The following is a 23,189-nucleotide window of genomic DNA, read 5'->3' as shown; positions in this document are numbered from 1 at the left end:
ACTTTGAACAGTGGACGCTACATTTCAGATGTGTTACGACCCGTGGCTCTACCTTCATTCGATCCCTGCGAAGCCCTACATTTCAGCAGGATAATGCACGACCGCATGTTGCAGGTCCTGTACGGGCCTTTCTGGATACAGAGAATGTTCGACTGCTGCCCTGGCCCGCACATTCTCCAATCTCTCACCAACTGAAAACGTCTAGTCAATGGTGGCCGAGCAGCTGGCTCGTCACAATACGCCAGTCACTACTCTGTGGTATCGTGTTGAAGCTGCATGGGCAGCTGTACCTGTACACGCCATCCAAGCTCTGTTTGACTCAACGCCCAGGCGTAGCAAGGCCGTTATTACGGCCAGAGGTGGTTGTTCTCGGTACTGATTTCTCAGTTTCTATGCACCCAAATTGCTTGAAAGTAATCACATGTTAGTTCTAGTATAATGTATTTGTTCAATGAATACCCGTTTATCATCTACATTTCTTCTTGGTGTATCAGTTTTAATGGCCAGTAGTGTACATGTACAGACAAACAAATGATTACCATTTCAGAAAAATTGGATGATTTATTCAAGAGCGAGAGCTTTACGAACTGAACAAGGTAGTAATGTGTTGGTCCACCTGTGACCATCAGGAAAGCAGTTACTCGGCTTGGCAGTAACTGTTAGGGCTGCTGGACGTCCCGTTGAGGGACATCGTGCCAAATTCTGTCCAGCTGGCGCTCGTCAAAATACCGAGCTGTTTCGTGGACCCTGCCTATAATACTCCAAACCTTCTCAATCGGGGATAGAACTGTCGATCTTCCTGGTCAAGGTAGGGTTTGGCAAGCAAGGAGACATGCAGATGAAAGTCTCGCCGTTTGCGGGCAGGCACTATCCGGCTCAAATGTAAGCCCAGGAGTCTTGCCAAGAATGGCAACAAAACGGGGCATAGAATTTCGTCGACGTGCCGCAGTGCTGTAAGGGTACCGTGGATGACAACCGGAGCGGTCCTACTATGAAAATAAATGGCACCCCAGACCATCAACCCCGGTTGTTGGGTCGTATGGCGGGCGACAGTCAGGTTGGAATCCCGCCGTTGTCAGGGCCGTTTCCAGACAAGTCTTCGACGTGTAATCTCATTGACTGGAATAAAACTCTCTTCAGTGATGAGCTCCGCTTCGATCTGAGCCCCGATGACCATCATTTAATAGTTTAACCGCTGGTAAATTGAGTGACATACTAATCTACAAGTAGTGTTGAAAAACAGCTTAACTCGCTACGACATACTAAGGTCTCAGGGCGCAATGGAGTCGGCCACGATCTATAAGGACTTTGCATCTGAATTAGCGTCGTTTTCGATGAAAATGTGCCGTGGATACGTTGAGCAGAGAAAAGTTACCTGTGACTGGAAACGAGCGCAGCTCACACCCATCTGCAGAAAAAGGAATTCAACCGAAGATCTGCCACCACCCTATATCACATACAATCATCTGTGCCAGAAAACTGAACCCTATTCTGATTTCAAACAGGAACAAAGCTGGAACAAAATTACATTCTTCGAGGAAGTCAACGTGGGTTTCAAAATATTGATCATGCGAAACTCAACTCCCACTCTTCACACGCGATGAGCTCCGTCCCTTGGACAGCAGAAGCTTTACTGAACCGATGTTTCTAGACTTTCGAAAAGCTTTTCATTCAGTACCAGCCTTGACGCCTTCTAAATTAAGTACGTTCCCGAGTTATGTCTAATCAGATTTGAGATTGTATTGAGAATGTACTGAAGGGGAAGATCGCAGCTGATTATCCTGGATGGGGAGTCATCTACTGACACTGAAGTAATATCTGATGCGGCCCAATAGAGTGTAATGGGACAGTCGCTGTGGCTGTATTCTTATATGTTAATGACTTAGAGGGTAGTGTTAGCAAAAATCTCAGGCATTTCGCAGATGAGGCCATCTTCACAAGGAAACTAAATCCGGCAAAAATTGTACTATCAAACGGGCAGATCTCGTGACAAATTCAGCCTGACGAAAACATTGGCCACTAGCTCTTATTTTAGATAAATTGTGAATCCATACACTTCACGAAACTTAGAAGTGTGTTATTCTTTGGCTACATGATTAACGAATTACAACCATGATCCGTCGTCATTTTCTCTTCCTAAGCTCGTGGGCCGTATAGGAAAAGTATTGTGGACTTGTGGATGTATAGAAAGAGTCCACGACGCATAATTATTTCTTACAAAACACACACATACATACATGCGTACGTACTTTCGTATTGCCTTATTTCCCATCGTCCTGCATTCTAGGTCCTCCACAGCCACCATCACCCTACGTCTATGAATAATATCATATACATTTGGCAGTTTGAGTAGTGGTCTCAACTTTTGTTCTTGACCCGAAGAAGTGCGGGATAATCAGGAATTCCTCACACCTCAGAAACTAAGAAGTATATTTCAGCATCTATTGTACATAATTTATTATTTTTGCTCTTATGATGAAATGAGTAATTTTATTAGTAGCAAATTTCAAGTTCGATTCAACATTAATTCGCTTAATCCTCTTCCTGAAGATACTGATTGTGTCCGCTCTGTGCGATATTGCCTTTTGTTTGTTGGGCACACACTAGCTCACTAGCGGAGGCGCTCTTAGTAACACAGTACGTACAACGCTCATCGATTCTGTTCGTTGATCGAAATTCGACAGACCAAACAGTAAGTTATTCACTATAAACACGTACGGGGAAAACTCAGGTTGTTCAACAATCCCTGGACTAATAGTTACAAACTCTGAACATAAATAACGTTAGTTTCGGGGAAGACCTATACTTGAGTATTGCTCATCAGTGTGGGATCCGTACCAGGTCGGGTTGACGGAGGAGATAGAGAAGATCCAAAGAAGAGCGGCACGTTTCGTCACTGGGTTATTTGGTAACCGTGATAGCGTTACGGAGATGTTTAATAAACTCAAGTGGCAGACTCTGCAAAGTAGGCGCTCTGCATCGCGGTGTAGCTTGCTCGCCAGGTTTCGAGAGGGTGCGTTTCTGGATGAGGTATCGAATATATTGCTTCCCCCTACTTATACTTCCCGAGGAGATCACGAATGTAAAATTAGAGAGATTAGAGCGCGCACGGAGGCTTTCAGACAGTCGTTCTTCCCGCGAACCATACGCGACTGGAACAGGAAAGGGAGGTAATGACAGTGGCACGTAAAGTGCCCTCCGCCACACACCGTTGGGTGGCTTGCGGAGTATCAATGTAGATGTAGATGTAGATGAAAACAATCGACTAGAACTGTTTGTATTTGAGCTACAACGACAACATGCTTGTTTGCTAGCGTGGGTAGACATTGTGTCACACCATGGAAGTACAACCAGTTTACAGTGACGGGCTTTATATCTGCTGGAGTAATTGTGGGGCCATTCTTCTCTGAAGAGACTACGACAGGTGAATGACAGCATACCACTTTGCAGCAATGCCAACCTCGTCAAAATAAAAATTACTAAGTCTTCCAACAATATACACTAATGCTCATAAATTAAGGATAAATGCAGAATGTGGAGCCACATAACGTGGCACTACATAAAACTGGCGCTAACAGCATGGGCACATAGGGAACACACACGACACAGATCTATAAGGCCACCGTCTTGGTGATAAGTTGAGAAAACCGTCCCGAAACACATGTGCCACAAATCTCCACTGTTCCCTGTGCATGTACTCCAACATCAATATGGGATATGATCACCATGCACACGTACACAGGCCACAGAATGGGTTGGCGTACTCTTGGTGAGTTGGTCGAGCAGCTGCTGGGGTATAGTCTCCCATTCTTGAACCAGTGCCTGTCGGAGCTTCTGAAGTGTCCTAGGGGTTTGAAGACGTACAGCGATACGTCAAGCGAGAGCATCCAAGACGTGCTCGATTGGGTTTAGGTCTGGAGAACAGGCACTCAATTCACCTCATCTTCTGTCTCAAGGCACTCCTCCACGATGGCAGTTCGGTGTGGTCGTGCGTTATCATCCATCAGGAAGAAGGTGGGACCCAGTGCACCCCTGAAAAGGCGGACGTACTGGTGCAAAATGACGTCCCGATACACCTGACCTGTTACAGTTCCTCTGTCAAACACATGCAAAGGTGTACGTGCACCAATCATAATCCCACCCCACACCGTCAAACCACGTCCTCCATACTGGTCCCTTTCAAGGACATTAAGAGGTTGGTATCTGGTTCCTGGTTCACGCCAGATGAAAACTCGGCGAGAATCACTGTTCAGACTATACCGGGACTCGTCCGTGAACATAACCTGGGACCACTGATCCAATGATCATGTACTGTGTTCTTGACACCAGGCTTTACGGGCTCTCCTGTGACCAGGGGTCAGTGGAATGCACCTTGCAGGTCTCTGGGCGAATAAACCATGTCTGTTCAGTCGTCTGTAGACTGTGTGTCTGGAGACAACTGTTCCAGTGGCTGCGTTAAGGTCCCAAGCAAGGCTACATGCAGTACTCCGTGGCCGTCTGCGGGCATTGATGGTGAGATATCGGTCTTCTTGTGGTGTTGTACACTGTGGACGTCCCATACTGTAGCGCCTGGACACGCTTTCTGTCTGCTGGAATCGTTGCCATGATCTTGAGATCACACATTGTGGCATACGGAGGGCCCGTGCAACGACCTGCTGTGTTTGACCAGCCTCCAGTCGCCCTAGTATTCTACCCCTCATAACGTCATCAGCATGTGTTCTTTGAGCCATTTTCAACACACAGTCACCATTAGCACACCTGAAAACGACTGCACACTTACTCGCTGCACCGGACTTTGACATGCACCAACACATCTCTGCTTATGCGGACTGCTGCCAGCGCCACCGTGCGATGACCGCAGGTCAAATGCACCGCATGGTCATACCTCGAGGTGATTTAAACCCGCAATCCACCCACCAGAGCGTTGTTTCACCATGTATCAGCATTATCCTCAATTCATGAGCATGAGTGTGGTTCACCGTCGTATTATGTTTCACCCATGCAGCCATTTATAGGTATCAGATTTCTTCGGCGCCATATTAGTTGTCAAAGAACTTAACCTTTTTATTTTTATTTATTTTTTTAATCTTGCCACAGATAACGTTGCACTATTGTAACTGCCTGTCAGTCCATTCTCGTGAAGAATGTAACTGTTGTTTCTATTTAACAATGTTGTCGACGCTGTACTCCCATCGAAAGATAGCTTTCGGACATTGTTACCTATTAACGTTTTTTACATAACAGTATAGGCTTTCATGGCGTCCTCATATACTTTGTATCTTCTTAGTTTAGAGGTTGTTACCAGAATAAGGTGGAGGGGGAAAAGGAAAGGAAAGTGAAGGGAAGGAACTATTGATGTCAGCTGCATCGGGACTTTATGAGTAATCAGAGGCGACGAGTGGCTCAAAAATGGCTCTGAGCACTATGGGACTTAACATCTGTGGTCATCAGTCCCCTAGAACTTAGAACTACTTAAACCTAACTAACCTAAGGACATCACACACATCCATGCCCGAGGCAGGATTCGAACCTGCGACTGTAGCAGTCGCGCGGTTCCGGACTGCGCGCGACGAGTGAAAATGTTTGCTGGACTGGGGTTCGAATCTGAGATCACCTGCTTGCTAGGCGGTCGCGCTAACCATTGCGCCATATGGACAGTTTTTATCGCAGTTACGCAGACCGTTTCGGCACGCCTCTCTGCCGACCCACATTCCCACCTAGCGCTACCTGTCCGCAGTCCATATCCACGTCGTCCACTCTCGCTACTTTGAGATTCCCGCAGGAGGTCGAACATAACTGTGTATCAGCACTGAAGGTGATACATCGATTGCCCATCGGGGCACATCAGTTATTGAATGCGCGGTGTTTCTTCTTTCGGACATATCCGAAAGAACAGGCACCATGCTTTCATACAAATGACTTGTATTTTGCCATGAAAGCTCCTGGAAAGAAGGAGAGAGAGATACTAAGAAGTGGAGGTTGGGATCTGAGAGTGAATCGTCCGCGGTTGCTTCAGTCGAGAACAGAATCTCCGCCGAACGGCCGAAGTCCGGATTCGAATCCCTACCTAGCACATCATAATAGTTTCTAGCAATGGTAATTACCGAAGGGCCTACAGAAATAGGTCAGAATATCTATTAATTTACTATCAGCGATGGCGAGATACAATGGAGAGGGAAGATCGGTTGTCAACGCAGAGATCCGTTTCACTGTGGACCGCAGAAACAGACAGGTTGGAGTTTTCGATTCTAGCTTAAATTGTGGTCAAGGTTAGGAATTAGTGGTAATTTAAATTTTATTCTCAAAGGTAAAATATAAAAGAATCTTTGAAACCTACTAACCATTCATAAATATTCTTGTATGTTTTACCTGACGATGAGGACCTGCTGGACCTGCTCTCGAAACACTTCGTGTGTCGTGTGACATTATCGCGAATTTTAATATTATACGAAAACTTGGGTTGCTACGACTCTCTGAGATGGCTTAAGAGTGGAAAGTGTGCTCCCTGCCGCCGTTGGATAAGCAGCTGCCAGCAGCAAGTCGTATACTCTTAGCTTACTTATTTATTACATAGTTTAATTCTTAAGTTCTTTGCGTGTTTTTGGGTACTTGCATTGTTTAATTCATAAATTTCGGGAGTATTATAGTATTTGAGAGTTGTAGCACCGCGCTTTAGTGTTTATTTCGTAGATTCTTACTTAAATTGCGTGTGAGTTTCGTATAGGAGGTGTAATTTCAAGTTTTAGTTACTGTAATCGTAAATTCAGGCAGATTGTAGCGCAATCGTTAGGCATTTGTACAGGTTAGTTCACACATTCTTTACGTGTTTCCCTTGCGTTATCTAGGCACGGACTCGTGTTTCAGTAACTGTTGTTCAACATCGATTAGAATGGACAGGGACTGTGATTGCTGTGTTCGAATGAGGGCTGACTGCAAGCGGCGCTGACTTCGGTCGCGCAGCTTGAGGCTGTTGCCAATAGGCACCACTGTGGGGAGCCGGACTTGGGTATCACGGGGATGTCAACCTCGTCCCGTCTGTCCCCAGATCGGTCTGCCGCTGTGGTTGCCCCGGTTGCTGCCCGCAGTGGGGCTGAGCCCTCGCCTGTGGTTGATTGGGAGGTCGTTCCAAGGCGTGGCAGGCAGCGAAAGACGTCCCCGGAGGCTGATCAGAAAGCTTCCCCGGTGCGTCTGACAAACAGGTTTCAGGCACTGTCTCTGACTGAGCCAGATGCAGCTGCCTGCCCTGTTTCAGAGGATGATTCTCAGCCTTCAAGGTCCGGGCAATCGCAGAGGGTGGGCTTATTGGCAGTTGGGAGCTCCAATGTTAGGCGCGTAATGGGGCCCCTTAGGGATATGGCGGCTAAGAAGGGGAAGAAATTCAGTGTGCACTACGTGTGCATTCCGGGTGGAGTCATTCCTGATGTGGAAAGAGTCCTTCCGGATGCCATGAAGAGCACAGGGTGCAGCCAGCTGCAGGTGGTGGCACATGTCGGCACTAATCATGTGTGTCGCTTTGGATCTGAGGAAATTCGCTCTGGATCCCAGCGGCTATCCGATTTGGTGAAGGCTGCCGGTCTTGCTTACGACATGAAGGCAGAGCTCACCATCTGCAACATCGTTGACAGAACCGACTGCGAACCTTTGATGCAGAGCTGGGTGGAGGGTCTGAATCAGAGGCTCAGACGGTTTTGCGACCGTGTTGGCTGCAGATTCCTTGACTTGCGCCATAGGGTGGTGGGGTTTCGGGTTCCGCTGAATAAGTCAGGAGTTCATTACTCTCAGCTGGCGGCTACATGGGTAGCGGAGGCTGTGTGGCGTGGACTGGGCGGTGTTTTAGGTTAGAAGGCCTCGGGAAAGTACGGGGGGTGGGCTGCAATCTCAAAGGTGCGTGGCAAATACAGGACGTTCTTGGATCAAGGAAGAGTCGGAATTGTAGTTGTAAATTGTTGAAGTTGTGCTGGGAAAGTCCATGAGCTTCAAGCGCTAATAGAAAGCACAGAAGCTGAAATCGTTATAGGTACAGAAAGCTGGCTAAACCCTGAAATAAGTTCTGCAGAAATTTTTACGAAGTTTCATACGGTTTTCAGGAAAGATAGATTAGGCAGAATTGGTGGTGGAGTGTTTGTGTCTGTCAGTAGTGGTTTATCTTGTAGTGAAGTCGAAGTAGATACTCCGTGCGAATTGGTATGGGTGGAGGTTATACTTAACAGCCGAACTAAGTTAATAATTGGTTCCTTCTACCGACCCCCAGACTCCGATGATATAGTTTCTGAACAGTTCAGAGAAAATTTGAGTCTCGTAACAAATAAATACCCCACTCATTCGGTTATAGTTAGTGGGGACTTCAACCTTCCCTCTATATGTTGGCAAAAATACTTGTTCAAAACCGGTGGTAGGCAGAAAACATCTTCCGAGATTGTCCTAAATGCTTTCTCCGAAAATTATTTCGAGCAGTTAGTCCACGAACCCACGCGAATTGTAAATGGTTGCGAAAACACACTTGACCTCTTAGCCAGAAACAATCCAGAGCTAATAGAGAGCATCATGACTGATACAGGGATTAGTGATCACAAGGTCGTTGTAGCTAGGCTCAATACCGTTTCTTCCAAATCCACCAGAAACAAACGCAAAATAATTTTATTTAAAAAAGCGGAAAAAGTGTCACTAGAAGCCTTTCTAAGAGACAATCTCCATTCCTTCCGAACTAACTATGCAAATGTAGACGAGATGTGGCTCAAATTCAAAGATATAGTAGCAACAGCAATTGAGAGATTCATACCTCATAAATTGGTAAGAGATGGAACTGATCCCCCATGGTACACAAAACAGGTCCGAACGCTGTTGCAGAGGCAACGGAAAATGCATGCGAAGTTCAGAAGAACGCGAAATCCCAAAGATTGGCTAAAATTTACAGACGCGCGAAATTTGGCACGGACTTCAATGCCTTTAATAGGTTCCATAACGAAACATTGTCTCGAAATTTGGTAGAAAATCCGAAGAAATTCTGGTCGTATGTAAAGTACACAAGCGGCAAGACGCAGTCAATACCTTCGCTGCGCAGTGCCGATGGTACTGTTACCGACGGGGGTGCCGCTAAACGGAGTTATTGAACGCAGTTTTCCGAAATTCCTTCACCAGGGAAGACGAATGGAATGTTCCAGAATTTGAAACACGAACAGCTGCTAGCATGAGTTTCTTAGAAGTAGATACCTTAGGGGTTGCGAAGCAACTCAAATCGCTTGATACGCTCTAGTCTTCAGGTCCAGATTGTATACCGATTAGGTTCCTTTCTGATTACGCTGATACAATAGCTCCCTACTTAGCAATCATATACAACCGCTCGCTCATCGATAGATCTGTACCTGCAGATTGGAAAATTGCGCAGGTCGCACCAGTGTTTAAGAAGGGCAGTAGGAGTAATCCATCGAACTACAGACCTATATCATTGACGTCGGTTTGCAGTAAGGTTTTGAAGCGTATACTGTATTCAAACATTATGAATCACCTCGAAGGGAACGATCTGTTGATACGTAATCAGCATGGTTTCAGAAAACATCGTTCTTTATTCGCACGAAGTAACGGCCGCTATCGACAGGGGATCTCAAGTTGATTCCGTATTTATGGATTTCCGGGAAGCTTTTGACTCCGTTCCTCACAAGCGACTTCTAATCAAGCTACGGGCCTATGGGGTATCGTCTCAGTTGTGCGACTGGATTCGTGATTTCCTGTCAGGAAGGTCGCAGTTCGTAGTAATAGACGGCAAATCATCGAGTAAAACTGAAGTGATATCAGGTGTTCCCCAGGGAAGCGTCCTGGGACCTCTGCTGTTCCTGATCTATATAAATGACCTGGGTGACAATCTGAGCAGTTCTCTTAGGTTGTTCGAAGATGATACTGTAATTTACCGTCTAGTAAGGTCATCCGAAGACCAGTATCAGTTGCAAAGCGATTTAGAAAAGATTTCTGTATGGTGTGGCAGGTGGCAGTTGACGCTAAATAACGAAGAGTGTGAGGTGATCCACATGAGTTCCAAACGAAATCCGTTGGAATTCGATTACTTGATAAATAGTACAATTCTCAAGGCTGTCAATTTAACTAAGTACCTGGGTGTTAAAATTACGAACAATTTCAGTTGGAAAGACCACATAGATAATGTTGTGGGGAAGGCGAGCCAAAGGTTGCGTTTCATTGGCAGGACACTTAGAAGATGCAACAAGTCCACTAAAGAGACAGCTTACACTACACTCGTTCGTCCTCTGTGAGAATATTGCTGCGCGGTGTGGGGTCCTTACCAGGTGGGAATGACGGATGACATCGAAAGGGTGCAAAAAAGGGCAGCTCGTTTTGTATTATCACGTAATAGAGGAGAGAGTGTGGTAGATATGATACGGGAGTTTGGATGGAAGTCATTAAAGCAAAGACGTTTTTCGTCGCGGCGAGATCTATTTACGAAATTTCAGTCACCAACTTTCTCTTCCGAATGCGAAAATATTTTGTTGAGCCCAACCTACATATGTAGAAATGATCATCAAAATAAAATAAGAGAAATCAGAGCTCGAACAGAAAGGTTTAGGTGTTCGTTTTTCCCGCGCGCTGTTCGGGAGTGGAATGGTAGAGAGATAGTATGATTGTGGTTCGATGAACCCTCTGCCAAGCACTTAAATGTGAATTGCAGAGTAGTCATGTAGATGTAGATGTAGAGTGAAATGTTTTTTAACCGGTGACAGGTGTGACTTCATAGACAAGCCTCTGGAGCCGAGATAAGAGAAGTCACTAGCGCATGCGCAGGTATCGGGCTCGAATTTCGGATATGTAAGAAGATTTTCACAACCAGTATTTCGCCGCGAAAGGAGAGAGATACTGGTAGCGTGAAGTAGCCGATCACCCGTTTTCTTTGCGTCTGTGCTCTGGATCAAATTCGGAAGCTCTCCTCAGTGTCACATAGATGAGGCTCATGTGACTCTTTTGACTGTTATCCGCTATGTGCGCAAATGTCCGCGAGGAGTAATCTATGTAACGGCATCCTCTCCCATATCTCTCTCATCGTCACCAATTCAAACACAACACCACACTGTATGCTGAAGCCGTTTACAGCACTTTCTTATTCACCCCCTTACGAAATGCTGCAGACACACATCTGTCAAGTTACTCGTGTCTGAAGGAAGCTGTTCTACACCCACACCAATAATCTGCAAGCCCCCTCAAGGTGTGTGGCGATCATTTCCCGAGATGTATGTTGAAGAAAGTTATTTGTTGCCTGACTCTTCATAGAACGTTTGTTTTGGAAATTTTAAAATCAGTCTTGTCTGCAATGTGCAGTGCCTTCCTTGTAGGATCTGCCACTTAGTAAAGGAACCCATGACAAATCCTGCCGCTCTTCGATCGATCTTGTCTATCTTCTCCATCAGTCCTACGTCGTAAAGTGTCACGTTTGGCGTCGAGCATTGAGAGGGGAGTCCTTCATAAATCAGGTTGGTTCTATTCAGGATTCCAATACACCATATTGTTCCCCACTCTTGGCTACAACACCCTATTTTTCAGCGTAACTTCCGTCCAATGTGACGGCCTTACGCCACCTTACTGGAGTGCCTGCATGCCGGCATCGTGTCACTATATTGTTGGGCGTTGGAGCCAACATCTTGTTGTATATCAATAATTTCATCATCTACGTACTGCTTCCCATAGAGTGCATCCTTCATCTGCCCAGACGGATGGGAGTCAGAAGGTGCGAGATCCGTCTTGTAGGATGACTGAGGAACAACAGTCAAGTTTTGTGAGCTCCTTTCGGATCACAGACTTGTATGAGGTTCTGCGTTATCATGGAGAAGGAAAAGTTCGTTTGCATTTTTGTGGCGACGCTGCAGTCGTTTCTTCAGTTTCCTGAGGGTAGCACAATACACTTCAGAGTTGATTGTAGCTGCAAACAGAGTAACTCCTTCAGAGTCCCTGAAGATCGTCGCCATTACTTTACCGACGGATGGTGTGGCTTTGAAAATTTCTTCGGAAGAGAAGTGGTGTGACGCCACTCCATTGATTGACGTTTAGTTTCCGGTTCGAAGTAGCGAACCCATGTTTCATCACCTGTGACGATGTTCGACAAAAAAACTGTCACTATCAGCCTCGTAACGCGCAAGCAATTCTGCGCAATGGTCCTTCGTTGCTCTTTACTGCTTTCTGATAGGAGGCGAGGATTCCAGCGGGTACACACCTATCAATACCCCAACTGGTGGAGGTGTGTGTCAGCGCTAGGAACAGGTACGTTCAGTTGAGCAGCGAGGTGTTTGACTGATCACCTCGAATGAGAGTGTCCGCACGTTCCAGTTTTACAGGAGTCACGGCTGTGTGCAACCGGCAAGCACGCGGGAGATGGTACAGATTTTCGCGACCTTGTTGCGGTGATCACAGACGCCTCTGCCAACGACTCACCGTGCTTTTATTCATTGCCAGGTCTCAGATATTCAGCATGCATCTATTAATATTTGTGGTGCTCCGGTTTTCCGGCAAAGGAAACTCAGCGCAGTTATCTGCTTGAAACGCACCTCCGTTACATTCGCCATTTTGAAGACTAGGTATAGCACCGCCACTTATCAAAATGTCACCAAGCTGTAGGTGCTGAAGTGTGAATATTCCATAATATTCCACAACAAATACCGCACTTTTTCAACCGAAACTGGCCGAGAAAAATATGAGTTCCCTAACTTACTGGACGTCCGTCGTACTCATGAATCGAACATGTGTTTTGCAAGCTATTTCTTTCGTGAATGCATTACACATCCTTACGAATCTTCCAGTGCATGCCTGGCATCTGCTTTCCTATAATAGTTTTATGTAACTGTTCCACTTGGGGCGGGTACTCCCAGATATTTTACGGTTGCTACTGTTCCCGTGATTTATTGGTAACAGTGTAATCTAACAGTATTGGGTCCTTCCACCTATTTGTACGCAATTTACTTTGAAGGTAAACTGCCAATTCGTCTCCCAAGCTCTGCCTGAGGCAGAGAACCTCTTATCACAACTCTCACTTTCGACAAATGTGACACTCAAATTGCTGTAAAAAATGGTTCAAATGGCTCTGAGCACTATGGGACTCGACTGCTGAGGTCATTAGTCCCGTAGAACTTAGAACTAGTTAAACCTAACTAACCTAAGGACATCACAAACATCCATGCCCGAGGCAGGATTCGAACCTGCGGCCGTAGCGGTCTTGCGGTTCCAGACTGCAGCGCCTTTAACCGCACGGCCACTTCGGCCGGCAAATTGCCGTAGATTTGATTATAGGCTGCACTCACGATGATGCATACTCTTTACGCAGAAAAGCAGGGTGTATCTCTTTCTTAACCATTTAAAGCGGTTACACAATCAAAGTTAAGTGCAGGCATACAATTGACTTCCGTTCGAATGTCCGAAAGAAACTATACACCAAAATGAGGTTTTAGCAGTATGTCGTGAGGGAAGGCCCACTGAACAATTGACGTAACCACTACTTGAATATTTATAAACTAATTCTTTCTACAGTTAGTAATTCTCTGTCCTTTTTCCGTGACATCGCATATGTTCGGCTTATAAAACAGAGTCTTTGATTCTCATTCTCTATATCAACCAATTGTTTAAATTGTTTTTATTACAATCCCATGACATTTCCTTGAACCAACAACCTCTAAATTTGTTTATCCAGGATATTACAGAAATTATACGGAATTCACTTAGTGCTCAAGCGGAGAGCATAAGTTTTTCGTTGTTCGTGATCAGTTTACACTTTTCTCAATACTCAACTATTTTGTTTAAGTAATTTGTAATTCGTTTTTATCTTCTGTTGGCTTTAAATGGTTCAAATGGCTCTAAGCACTATGGGACTTAACATCTGAGGTCATCAGTCCCCTAGACTTAGAACTACTTAAACCTAACTAACGTAAGGACAGCACACACATCCATGCCCAAGACAGGATTCGAACCTGCGATCGTAGCGGCAGGGCGGTTCCGGACTGAAGCGACTAGGAACCTACAGTGTCATCTGCAAACATACTAAGAGGGCTCCTCAGACTGTCTTACAAACGATTTATATAGATCAAGAGCTACAACGCTTCTGTCGCCAGATATGACCTGAGTTTCACCACAAGAGTTCCCATCAGTCATGCTTTACTGCGACCCTTATGGCAAGAAATCATGAGTTCAGTCGCGTAGTTGAGACGATATACCATAGAACGCCATTTGTTATAAAGCTACTTGTAACGAGCGGTGTCCGTATTCTGCTGGTAATCTTCGAGTATGGAAATCAACAGGAGAGCCCTTGTCGGTAAGCCGGCTGGTGTGGCCGTGCGGTTAAAGGCGCTTCAGTCTGGAACCGCGTGTCCGCTTCGGTCGCAGGTTCGAGTCCTGCCTCGGGCGTGGATGTGTGTGATGTCCTTAGGTTAGTTAGGTTTAATTAGTTCTAAGTTCTAGGCGACTGATGACCTCAGAAGTTAAGTCGCATAGTGCTCAGAGCCATTTGAACCATTTGAACCTTGTCGGTAACTCATTGGTTCAAATGGCTCTGAGTACTATGCGACTTAACTTCTGAGGTCACCAGTCGCCTAGAACTTAGAACTAATTAACCTAACTAACCTAAGGACATCACACACATCCATGCCCGAGGCAGGATTCGAACTTGGGACCGTAGCGGTCGCTCGGTTCCAGACTGTAGCGCCTAGAACCGCACGGCCACTCCGGCCGGCGGTAACTCATTACTTCAGACGAATGAAGAGAGAGATTTTCTGAAACCTTGCTTGGTGCATGTCAGTAGTACATCTTCGACGTATTTTAGTAATGGTTGAACAAGATATATGTCGCAAAATGCAAGTGCAACTCGATATTACTGAAAATAGTCTACAGTTCTGCGGATTACTTTTATTTCCTTTTTGTGAATTAGTGTATCATGTGAAACTTTCCAGTCTTTAGGAACAAATGTTCAGTCGAGCCGGTTGGTCCCGGCGGAGGTTCGAGTCCTCCGTCGGGCATAGGTGTGCGTGTTTGTCCTTAGGATAATTTAGGTTAAGTAGTGTGTAAGCTTAGGGACTGATGACCTTAGCAGTTACGTCCCACAAGACGTCACACATATTTGAATTTTTTCAGTCGAGCGAGCCGAATGCTTCATGTATCTGATACTTTGAAATTTAATTTATAAGAATACTACAGTCATGTGTTAATATTCTACTAAATGATCGCTTGATGATGATTTATGACTTGCAACGCATCGTGGCCTATTGTAAATATCTATAAAATACACGTAGCTTATGGCTCGTACCTCTTTGATCTGTTTTTTTTTTTTTTTTTTTTTTTTTTTTTTTTTTTTTTTTTAGGAGTGCAATAACTCAGTGTTGAACGTAATTCTTCCAAAACATTTAAAAATTCATTTCCCCATTAACTTTCATACCAATTTCTCTAAAATTTACCTAATATGCACATAAGGCTCTCGTTAATTAAAAGAATTCATTTTAAAATATTTCATTGTCACGAACTTACAGCTTCTAACTAGGTTCCACTGCTGTAGTAGAAGTACTGCATATATCTTTTTTTAAAAAGTATTAACAGGAGACAAATGGAACTTACAATGTCGCCAAAAAATATCTATGACCCAATCTAATGAAATAAAACTATTGTATTTCAGGTACTTTTAATTCTATAAGTATGGAAGCACTTTTTATTTATAATTTTCAGCTTCGAATTGTTTATGAGTTTATAGGTGTATGATATTACAAAACTATTTCGTTGGCTGGAGAATGGATACTATAAAAAGCTAGAGTAAAAACCTGTCGAGCAGATTTTGAGAAAATATGAGATCAGAACCAAATATTTAAGTCACGGAAAAAAGCATTTAACGAAAAATACACATTATGTTTAAACACTCTATGCACACCAGTGTTCCGCAGCAAGTGAATACATGCTACGCGAAAAACTATTAATAACATGGCATTCCTTTTCAATGTTTTGGTGACACTAATTTTTTTAAACTTAATGATGATTTTTTGTTATTAATTGTGATTTGAAATTGAAGTAATCGCTGAACAGAACGAGTTTCTCGTTCTTTCAGAATTCTATCAATTTTCAAAATAAACAAGGACTTTCATCAAAACACCCGAATTGTCAAAGTGTTGCATCAGAGGAGAAGTTTGGAAAACCCTGATGTAGAGATTCTCTTCGAGCCACATCTACTCGGATACCAAATTCAACACATCATAACTCGAAATCAGTAGACGATATGCGTGTGAAAAAAATTTCTAAGAGCTACAACCTCTCAAATAGCAATAAGTGCAGTTCCATTGTTTTGACCATAACACTAAACTAGAAAGCATAATCGAGAGTGTATACATTAACGACCAGCAGCACTTATTAGCGTGGGCTAGCGATGCTATTGTGTGCTGGATAGTTGCGTCGGCAGACGGTCATAAGAACTAGCAGAAAAAAACTGGAAGAAAATTGCACTTGCTGCGATGTGTACGAGAACCACACTTGGCAGCGTTTACATCGTAATAAACGATTCCGGCCGCTTTGCGTTTGAAATTCAGCACGTCTCTCGGACGATTTTATGAATAGTTTCACTGTCAACATTAAGAACCACTGTAACACTGCGCACGTCTTTTCCAGAGCTGTCAAGTACCATTAGTCAAATGGCATCGTTCCATTTACAAACATATTTACTTCAATATCTCGGTTGTTACAAGTTTTAAGTGGATTAAACGTGCAACAAAATTACGTGAATTCATTACATCCATTGAGGACGATGTAGTACGACTGTAATATGCAAACAGTCGCTTTGAGAAAGTGATAAGATTTATGATACCGTTAACTATTTTACTACTCACTGCAGTTTCATTCGCAGAAGACGGCGTCACGGAAACGATATTTTCTGGACCATGTGCAACTAAGTGCTGATGTCCACGTGCTTGCGCTGTCTCGTGCTATCCTTTCCAGTAACGTACATTAAAAACAAGCACTGAACGTAAATTCGAGCATGTGAGTTCAGTGTTCGTTTACTGTGAAACCAAATGCGCGTAGGTACTGTGTGTTTGCGTGTGTAAACTACCAAAATGTAGTTTATCGGAATGAATTTGTCATGGATGCCACGAGGAAGTGGAGTAACAACGATCGAGCCGCACGTGCTCCAGAAAATGCTTCTGTAACACTTCCATTTGATGACGAGCCTGAAGTGGTTGGAAAACTATTTAGTGGTACAATAATCGTATCATATTTAAAAAGCGATTGATTGCATATTACACGTACACAAAAACCTGACAAATGCGGGTAGGACTCGCGCTTGAGGTTTCCATACATATTTAATTATGTATGTATGTTTTGATGAGTGAATTTGTGAATGTCAAAAGTGTGACATTGATGGCCATACCTTTTGATTACACTGACTTAGAAGATGATTTTTTACACCGCCAGGAGATCGTAGACATTGATATTTGACGTAAATGTCAATTTGATACCTCTATCTGTTTATGAGTAAAAGGATTTTAACAGATGGACGGATAGACAGACAGGCAACAAATAGAAAAATAAAAATTTTTGTATGATATAATTACAGGTTAACAATTTTCAGGTTTCTTCCTTTACTTGTTCTATGAAACCTTGCTACTTGGCAAATTTCATGATTCTAGGTCAACGAGAGGTACCCCATAAGTTTCGATGAGTGAGCATCAAAATGTGTGACATAAATGGCAGTGTATTTAATTGCACTGACTTAGAACCTTGAATTTTTTATACCACCAAGAGATCGAAGACCTATGTATCTGCCTAAATTTCAGCTTGATACCTATACCTGTTTCTGAGAAAAAGTGGTCTTATCAGACAGACAAATAACAGAGTGATAGTATAAGAATTCCTTTATTACCGACTGAGGTTAGGGATGCGAAAAACCGACTGGTTTAAACTGATACCGGTAATTTAATTCTGAAAACCGGTATTTTTCGGTCCCTGTTCAGTCTAGGTTATAACATTTTTTTTTTACTTTTTATTAATTACAGAGCAAAAAACCGAAATATCAACTAGCCATAACAGCAGTACTATTTTTTTTCTTTTTTAAATGAACTTTCTTTAAATAGAATCCGCACTGGTTTGAAATATTTCGTTATTACAGAAAATGCGAAAACCGATCAGAGCTTTTTTTCATAGCAATCCGGACGAAACGAACAACAGATGTATGGAATAAGAATTGGTACGGAATTGTTGCGATCATAATATCCCTATAGCCGCGTGTCGTGGTTACGTGGCCGTGTACATTTAGTGTGCAAGACTCGCATCCCTCATAGTACTCTGTACGGTATTTTCTCGTTGCAGAATGGCACCAACCATAGTCTGGAAATATTTTTACGCTGTGACGTAGCCCTGAGGCACATTGCTGCATTTGCTTTAAGAGATTGAAGTTTTGTCTGCCATTTCAATAAAATAATGAAAGAGGAAGGAAATTATGGTAAAAGTTGTTGTTGTCTTGAGTCCAGAGACTGGTTTGATGCAGTTCTCCATGTTACTCTATCCTGTGCAAACTTCTTCATCTCGAAGTAACTTCTGCGCCCTACATCCTTTTGAATCTGCTTAGTGTATTCATCTCTTGGTCTCTCTTTACGATTTTTACCCTCCACGGTGCCTTCCAATACTAAATTGGTGATCCCTTCATGCCTCAGAAAATGTCCTACTAACCGATCCCATCTTCTAGTCAAGTTGTGCAACAAATTCCTCTTCCCCCCAATTCTATTCAGTACCTCCTCATTAGTTACGTGATCTACCCATCTAATCTTCAGCATTCTTCTGTAGTGCCACATTTCGAAAGATTCTATTCCCTACTTGTCTAAACTATTTATCATTCATGTTTCACATCCATAGATGGCTACACTCCATACAAATTCTTTTAAAAAAGACTTCCTGACACTTAAACCTATACTCGATGTTAACAAATTTCTCCTCTTCAGAAACTCTTTCCTTGCCATTGCCAGTCTACATTTTATATCCTCTCTACTTCAACCATCATCAGTTATTTCGCTCTCCAAATAGCAAAACTCATGGCCTTTGCTGTCTTTGATAGAATTACAATGTCATCGGCAAAGCTCAAAGTTGTTATTTCTTCTCCATGGATTTTAATTCCTACTCCACATTTTTCTTTCGTAACAGCAATAAATTAAAAACTTAAATATTCACTCATAATAAACAATAAAAATAGCAAGCAACTAATCTGTCGTTGCCTGTCAACATAATATAACTATCTATCTGCCTGTAGCCCTTGATAATGGACGAATTGAAGCAAAATCAGAGTTCTTCACACTCAGATTTCACCTTTTAGAACTAGCTATCCCTAATGTCCAAATAGTGATATGATCCCCAACTACAGTATGATTTTTGGCAGAGTTTCAAAAAATTAGAACAAATAGGAGAGTACTGGCGATTTTTCTAGTATTCAACCACGTATCACTTTTCGAGGAAAACAGAACAGCCGGCCTGTGTGGCCGAGCGGTTCTAGGCGCTTCAGTCTGGAACCGCGCGACCGCTACGGTTCGAATCCTGCCTCGAGCATAGATGTGTGTGACGTCCTTAGGTTAGTTAGGTTTAAGTAGTTCTAAATTCTAGGGGACTGATGACCTGAGATGTTAAGTCCCATAGTGCTCAGAGCCATTTGAACCTTTTGAAACGGAACGGTGGACGGATTAAGTTTTCTTTTATTCGTGTTTTTAATTTAATATTCTGATTCTATGTATCTTGAAATCAAAAGAGTCACAGTTTTTCATTCTTTATTCGATTTCTACGTTTATTACAGGAAATAATGAGAATAAAAAACGAAAATCGGTCATTTCAGAAACCGGTTATTTTGAGATGGGTTAACAAAAAAATGATTCATATGGCTCTGAGCACTATGCGACTTAACTTCTGAAGTCATCAGTCGCCTAGAACTTAGAACTACTTAAACCTAACTAACCTTAGGACATCACACACATCCATGCCCGAGGCAGGATTCGAACCTGCGACCGTAGCGGTCGCTCGGTTCCAGACTGTAGGGCCTAGAACCGCACGGCCACTCCGGCCGGCAGGGTTTAACAGCTGGGTTGAATTGGCGTGGGGAAAAACCGACGTAGCTTAAAACCGGCTGCTTCGGTGATAATCGCCATCCCTACATGAGGTACAGTAGAGCGTCGACTATCCGAAAGTCGGTCAACCGAACGGCCGCTTAACCGAACTGTGTACTCGCTCGCACCTGTTACTCTCCCACCCTACCGTCCATCACTACCAAAAAAATGGCGAACAGAATGATATGTCCGAAATTATCGGTATGCTAAAAGAAATAGATTGCCACGAATGTGATGAAGAAGACGTTCATGAATGGATGAAAATCGATGATGCAGATCCAGGACACCAAATCATGCAGGACAGCGAGATTGTAAACGTCGTCACTGATAAAGATGACGCCGCCAGCATATCATCAGTCAGTGCTCCAGAAAGTGAAGATGAAAGTGTACCAACAGCTTCTGAGGCGTTTACTTGTTTAGATACTGCCTTGCGATGGTTTGAAGCCCAAGATGAAAGTGACCAGTTTCAGATATCTGTAATGAAGAAAGTACGTGACTTAGCTGCTCGTAAGCGTGTAGGCTTGCTTAGACAGACCAAAATAAAGGATTTTTTTAAACGTTAATTTTGTATACTGTGTGTATTGTTTATACAAAGTGCGTATGTGATATGTATTATTTTTGTTTAACAAACTGTGTCACATACTAGATATTCCTACTGATGTTGCCTTTGTACGTTACTTTGTAATACTAAAAGAGATGCCTGTTTATATGAATAAATTTACTGTACAGTACTTCTTTATGGCAAATAAACATGTACAGTTCGATTATCCGAACAAACCAGTTTTCCGAACACCCATGTCCCCCAATTACTTCGGATAATCGACGCTCTACTGTACCTGCAAATTACGTGCCCCTCTGCATACTACGTTTTGCCGAAAACGTAATTTCAGTTTCCCGAACGGTTGACGAAATAAAACGGGTACAAGTGTGAGGTGATAGGTGGACGTAACGGGGTGACGGGCACGAGAGCGCGCGGGGGCGCAGCCGGCGGCGTGCGGCAACAGGTGGGGGCGGTCCCGGCGCGCGGCGGCTTACCTTGCCGGAGTACTTGCCCTCGTGCAGCTCGTCGAGCGTGGGCCGGTAGGCGTGCGGCGAGTTGGTGAAGTCGCGGTAGTGCTCTGCCCGCGGCGGCACCTCCCTCGTCAGCTGGCCCAGCGAGCGCCACTCGTCCGCCACAGCGAACACCTCGAAGCGCTGCGGCTGCCCGTCGCCGCCCTCCGCGTCGTCGCCGGCGGGCGGCACGGCGTGCATCTCCAGCTCCAGGCGGTCGCGCGCCGGGCTGCTGGACATGGCGGGGCGTCGGCGGTGGCCACACTGGCGCCGGCCGCCGGGCAGCGCGGCCCGCGGGCGTGGGCCGCCCCCACCACAGCCGCCGCCGGCCGGCCGGCCCGCCGCGGCCTTCCGGTAGCCGCCGCTGGCGCTACAGTGGCCGCCGTGCGCGCCACACGCAGTGGCGGTCTTGCATTCTAGGCACATTCGCCCCTCATCCCCAAGAAAAAGCCGGCTTTCCATATGCAACTAAGGTGACATCACGCGAGTGACGCCACTGAAGTTGCGGGTGGAAACACGCACGTTCGATATACGGTGCCAGTAACAGTTCCACAACGAGGATCGCCGGCCGCTGTGGCAGAGCGGTTCTGGGTTCTTCAGTCCGGAACCGCGCTGCTGCTAAGGTCGCAGGTTCGAATCCTACCTCGGGCATGCATGTGTGTGATGTCCTTAGGTTAGGTTTAACTTCTAGGCGACTGATGACCTCAGAAGTTAAGTCGCACAGTGCTCAGAGCCATTTGAACCGTTTGTTAAGTCCCATAACGCTCAGAGCCATTTGAACAACGAGGATCGTCATCAATTTAAGGATGCGCCGTTTATCAACACATTTTTATTTAATAACAATACTAAAGAAACTGCAAAAAGGTGGGAATTTCAGAAGATGCGACCTGGATAAACTGACTAAATCAGAGGTTGTACAGAGTTTCAGCGAGAGCATAAGGGAACAATTGACAGGAATGGGGGAAAGAAATGCAGTAGAAGAAGAACGGGTAGTTCTGAGGGATAAGGTAGTGAAGGCAGCCGAGGATCATGTAGGTAAAAAGACAAGGGCTAGTAGAAATCCTTGGGTAACAGAAGAAATATTGAATTTAATTGATGAAAGGAGAAAATATAAAAATGCAGTAAATGAAGCAGGCAAAAAGGAATACAAACGTCTCAAAAATGAGATCGACAGGAAGGGCAAAATGGCTAAGCAGGGATGGCTAGAAGACAAATGTAAGGATGTAGAGGCTTATCTCACTAGCGGTAAGATAGATAGTGCCTACAGGAAAATTAAAGAGACCTTTGGAGATACGAGAACCACTTGTATGAATATCAAGAGCTCAGATGGAAACCCAGTTCTGAGCAAAGAATGGAAATCAGAAAGGTGGAAGGAGTATATAGAGGGTCTATGCAAGGGCAATGTACTTGAGGATAATATAAAATGGGAGATACGATTCTGCGTGAAGAGTTTGACAGAGCACTCAAAGACCTGAGTCGAAACAAGGCCCCGGGAGTAGACGACATTCCATTAGAACTACTGACGGCCTTGGGAGAGTCAGTCCTGACAAAACTCTACCTTCTGGTGAGCAAGGTGAAATTCCCTCAGACTTCAAGAAGAATATAATAATTCTAATCCTAAAGAAAGCAGGTGTCGACAGATGTGAAAATTACCGAACTATCAGTTTAATAAGTCACAGCTGCAAAATACTAACGCGAATTCTTTACAGACGAATGGAAAAACTGGTAGAAGCCGACCTCGGGGAAGATCAGTTTGGATTCCGTAGAAATGTTGGAACACGTGAGGCAATACTGACCTTACGACTTATCGTAGAAGAAAGATTAAGGAAAGGCAAACCTACGTTTATAGCATTTGTAGACTTAGAGAAAGCGTTTGACAATGTTGACTAGAATACTCTCTTTCAAATTCTAAAGGTGGCAGGGGTAAAATACAGGGCGCGAAAGGCTATTTACAATTTGTACAGAAACCAGATGGCAGTTATAAGAGTCGAGGAGCATGAAAGGAAAGCAGTGGTTGAGAAGGGAGTGAGACAGGGTTGTAGCCCGTCC

The 23,189-nt window shown here is 44.3% G+C and overlaps 1 protein-coding gene across 1 annotated transcript in view; it reads right to left on the bottom strand.

The window, feature by feature from the left end:
* LOC124622978 (bumetanide-sensitive sodium-(potassium)-chloride cotransporter-like) overlaps positions 1 to 21,388 on the bottom strand; it is a 591,187-nt gene extending 569,799 nt beyond the window's left edge. The window contains exon 1 of the mRNA XM_047148767.1: positions 21,126 to 21,388. Coding sequence (XP_047004723.1) covers positions 21,126 to 21,380 — 255 coding nt within the window. The 5' untranslated portion in view covers positions 21,381 to 21,388. The remainder of the gene's footprint in view (positions 1 to 21,125) is intronic.
* Positions 21,389 to 23,189: the final 1,801 nt, after the last annotated feature.

This window comes from Schistocerca americana, chromosome 7 (assembly GCF_021461395.2).
Source record: "Schistocerca americana isolate TAMUIC-IGC-003095 chromosome 7, iqSchAmer2.1, whole genome shotgun sequence".
Classification (NCBI taxonomy): domain Eukaryota; kingdom Metazoa; phylum Arthropoda; class Insecta; order Orthoptera; family Acrididae; genus Schistocerca; species Schistocerca americana.
The sequence above is the reverse complement of the archived record's forward strand: the minus strand, read 5'-3'. Positions and strand labels throughout refer to the sequence as shown.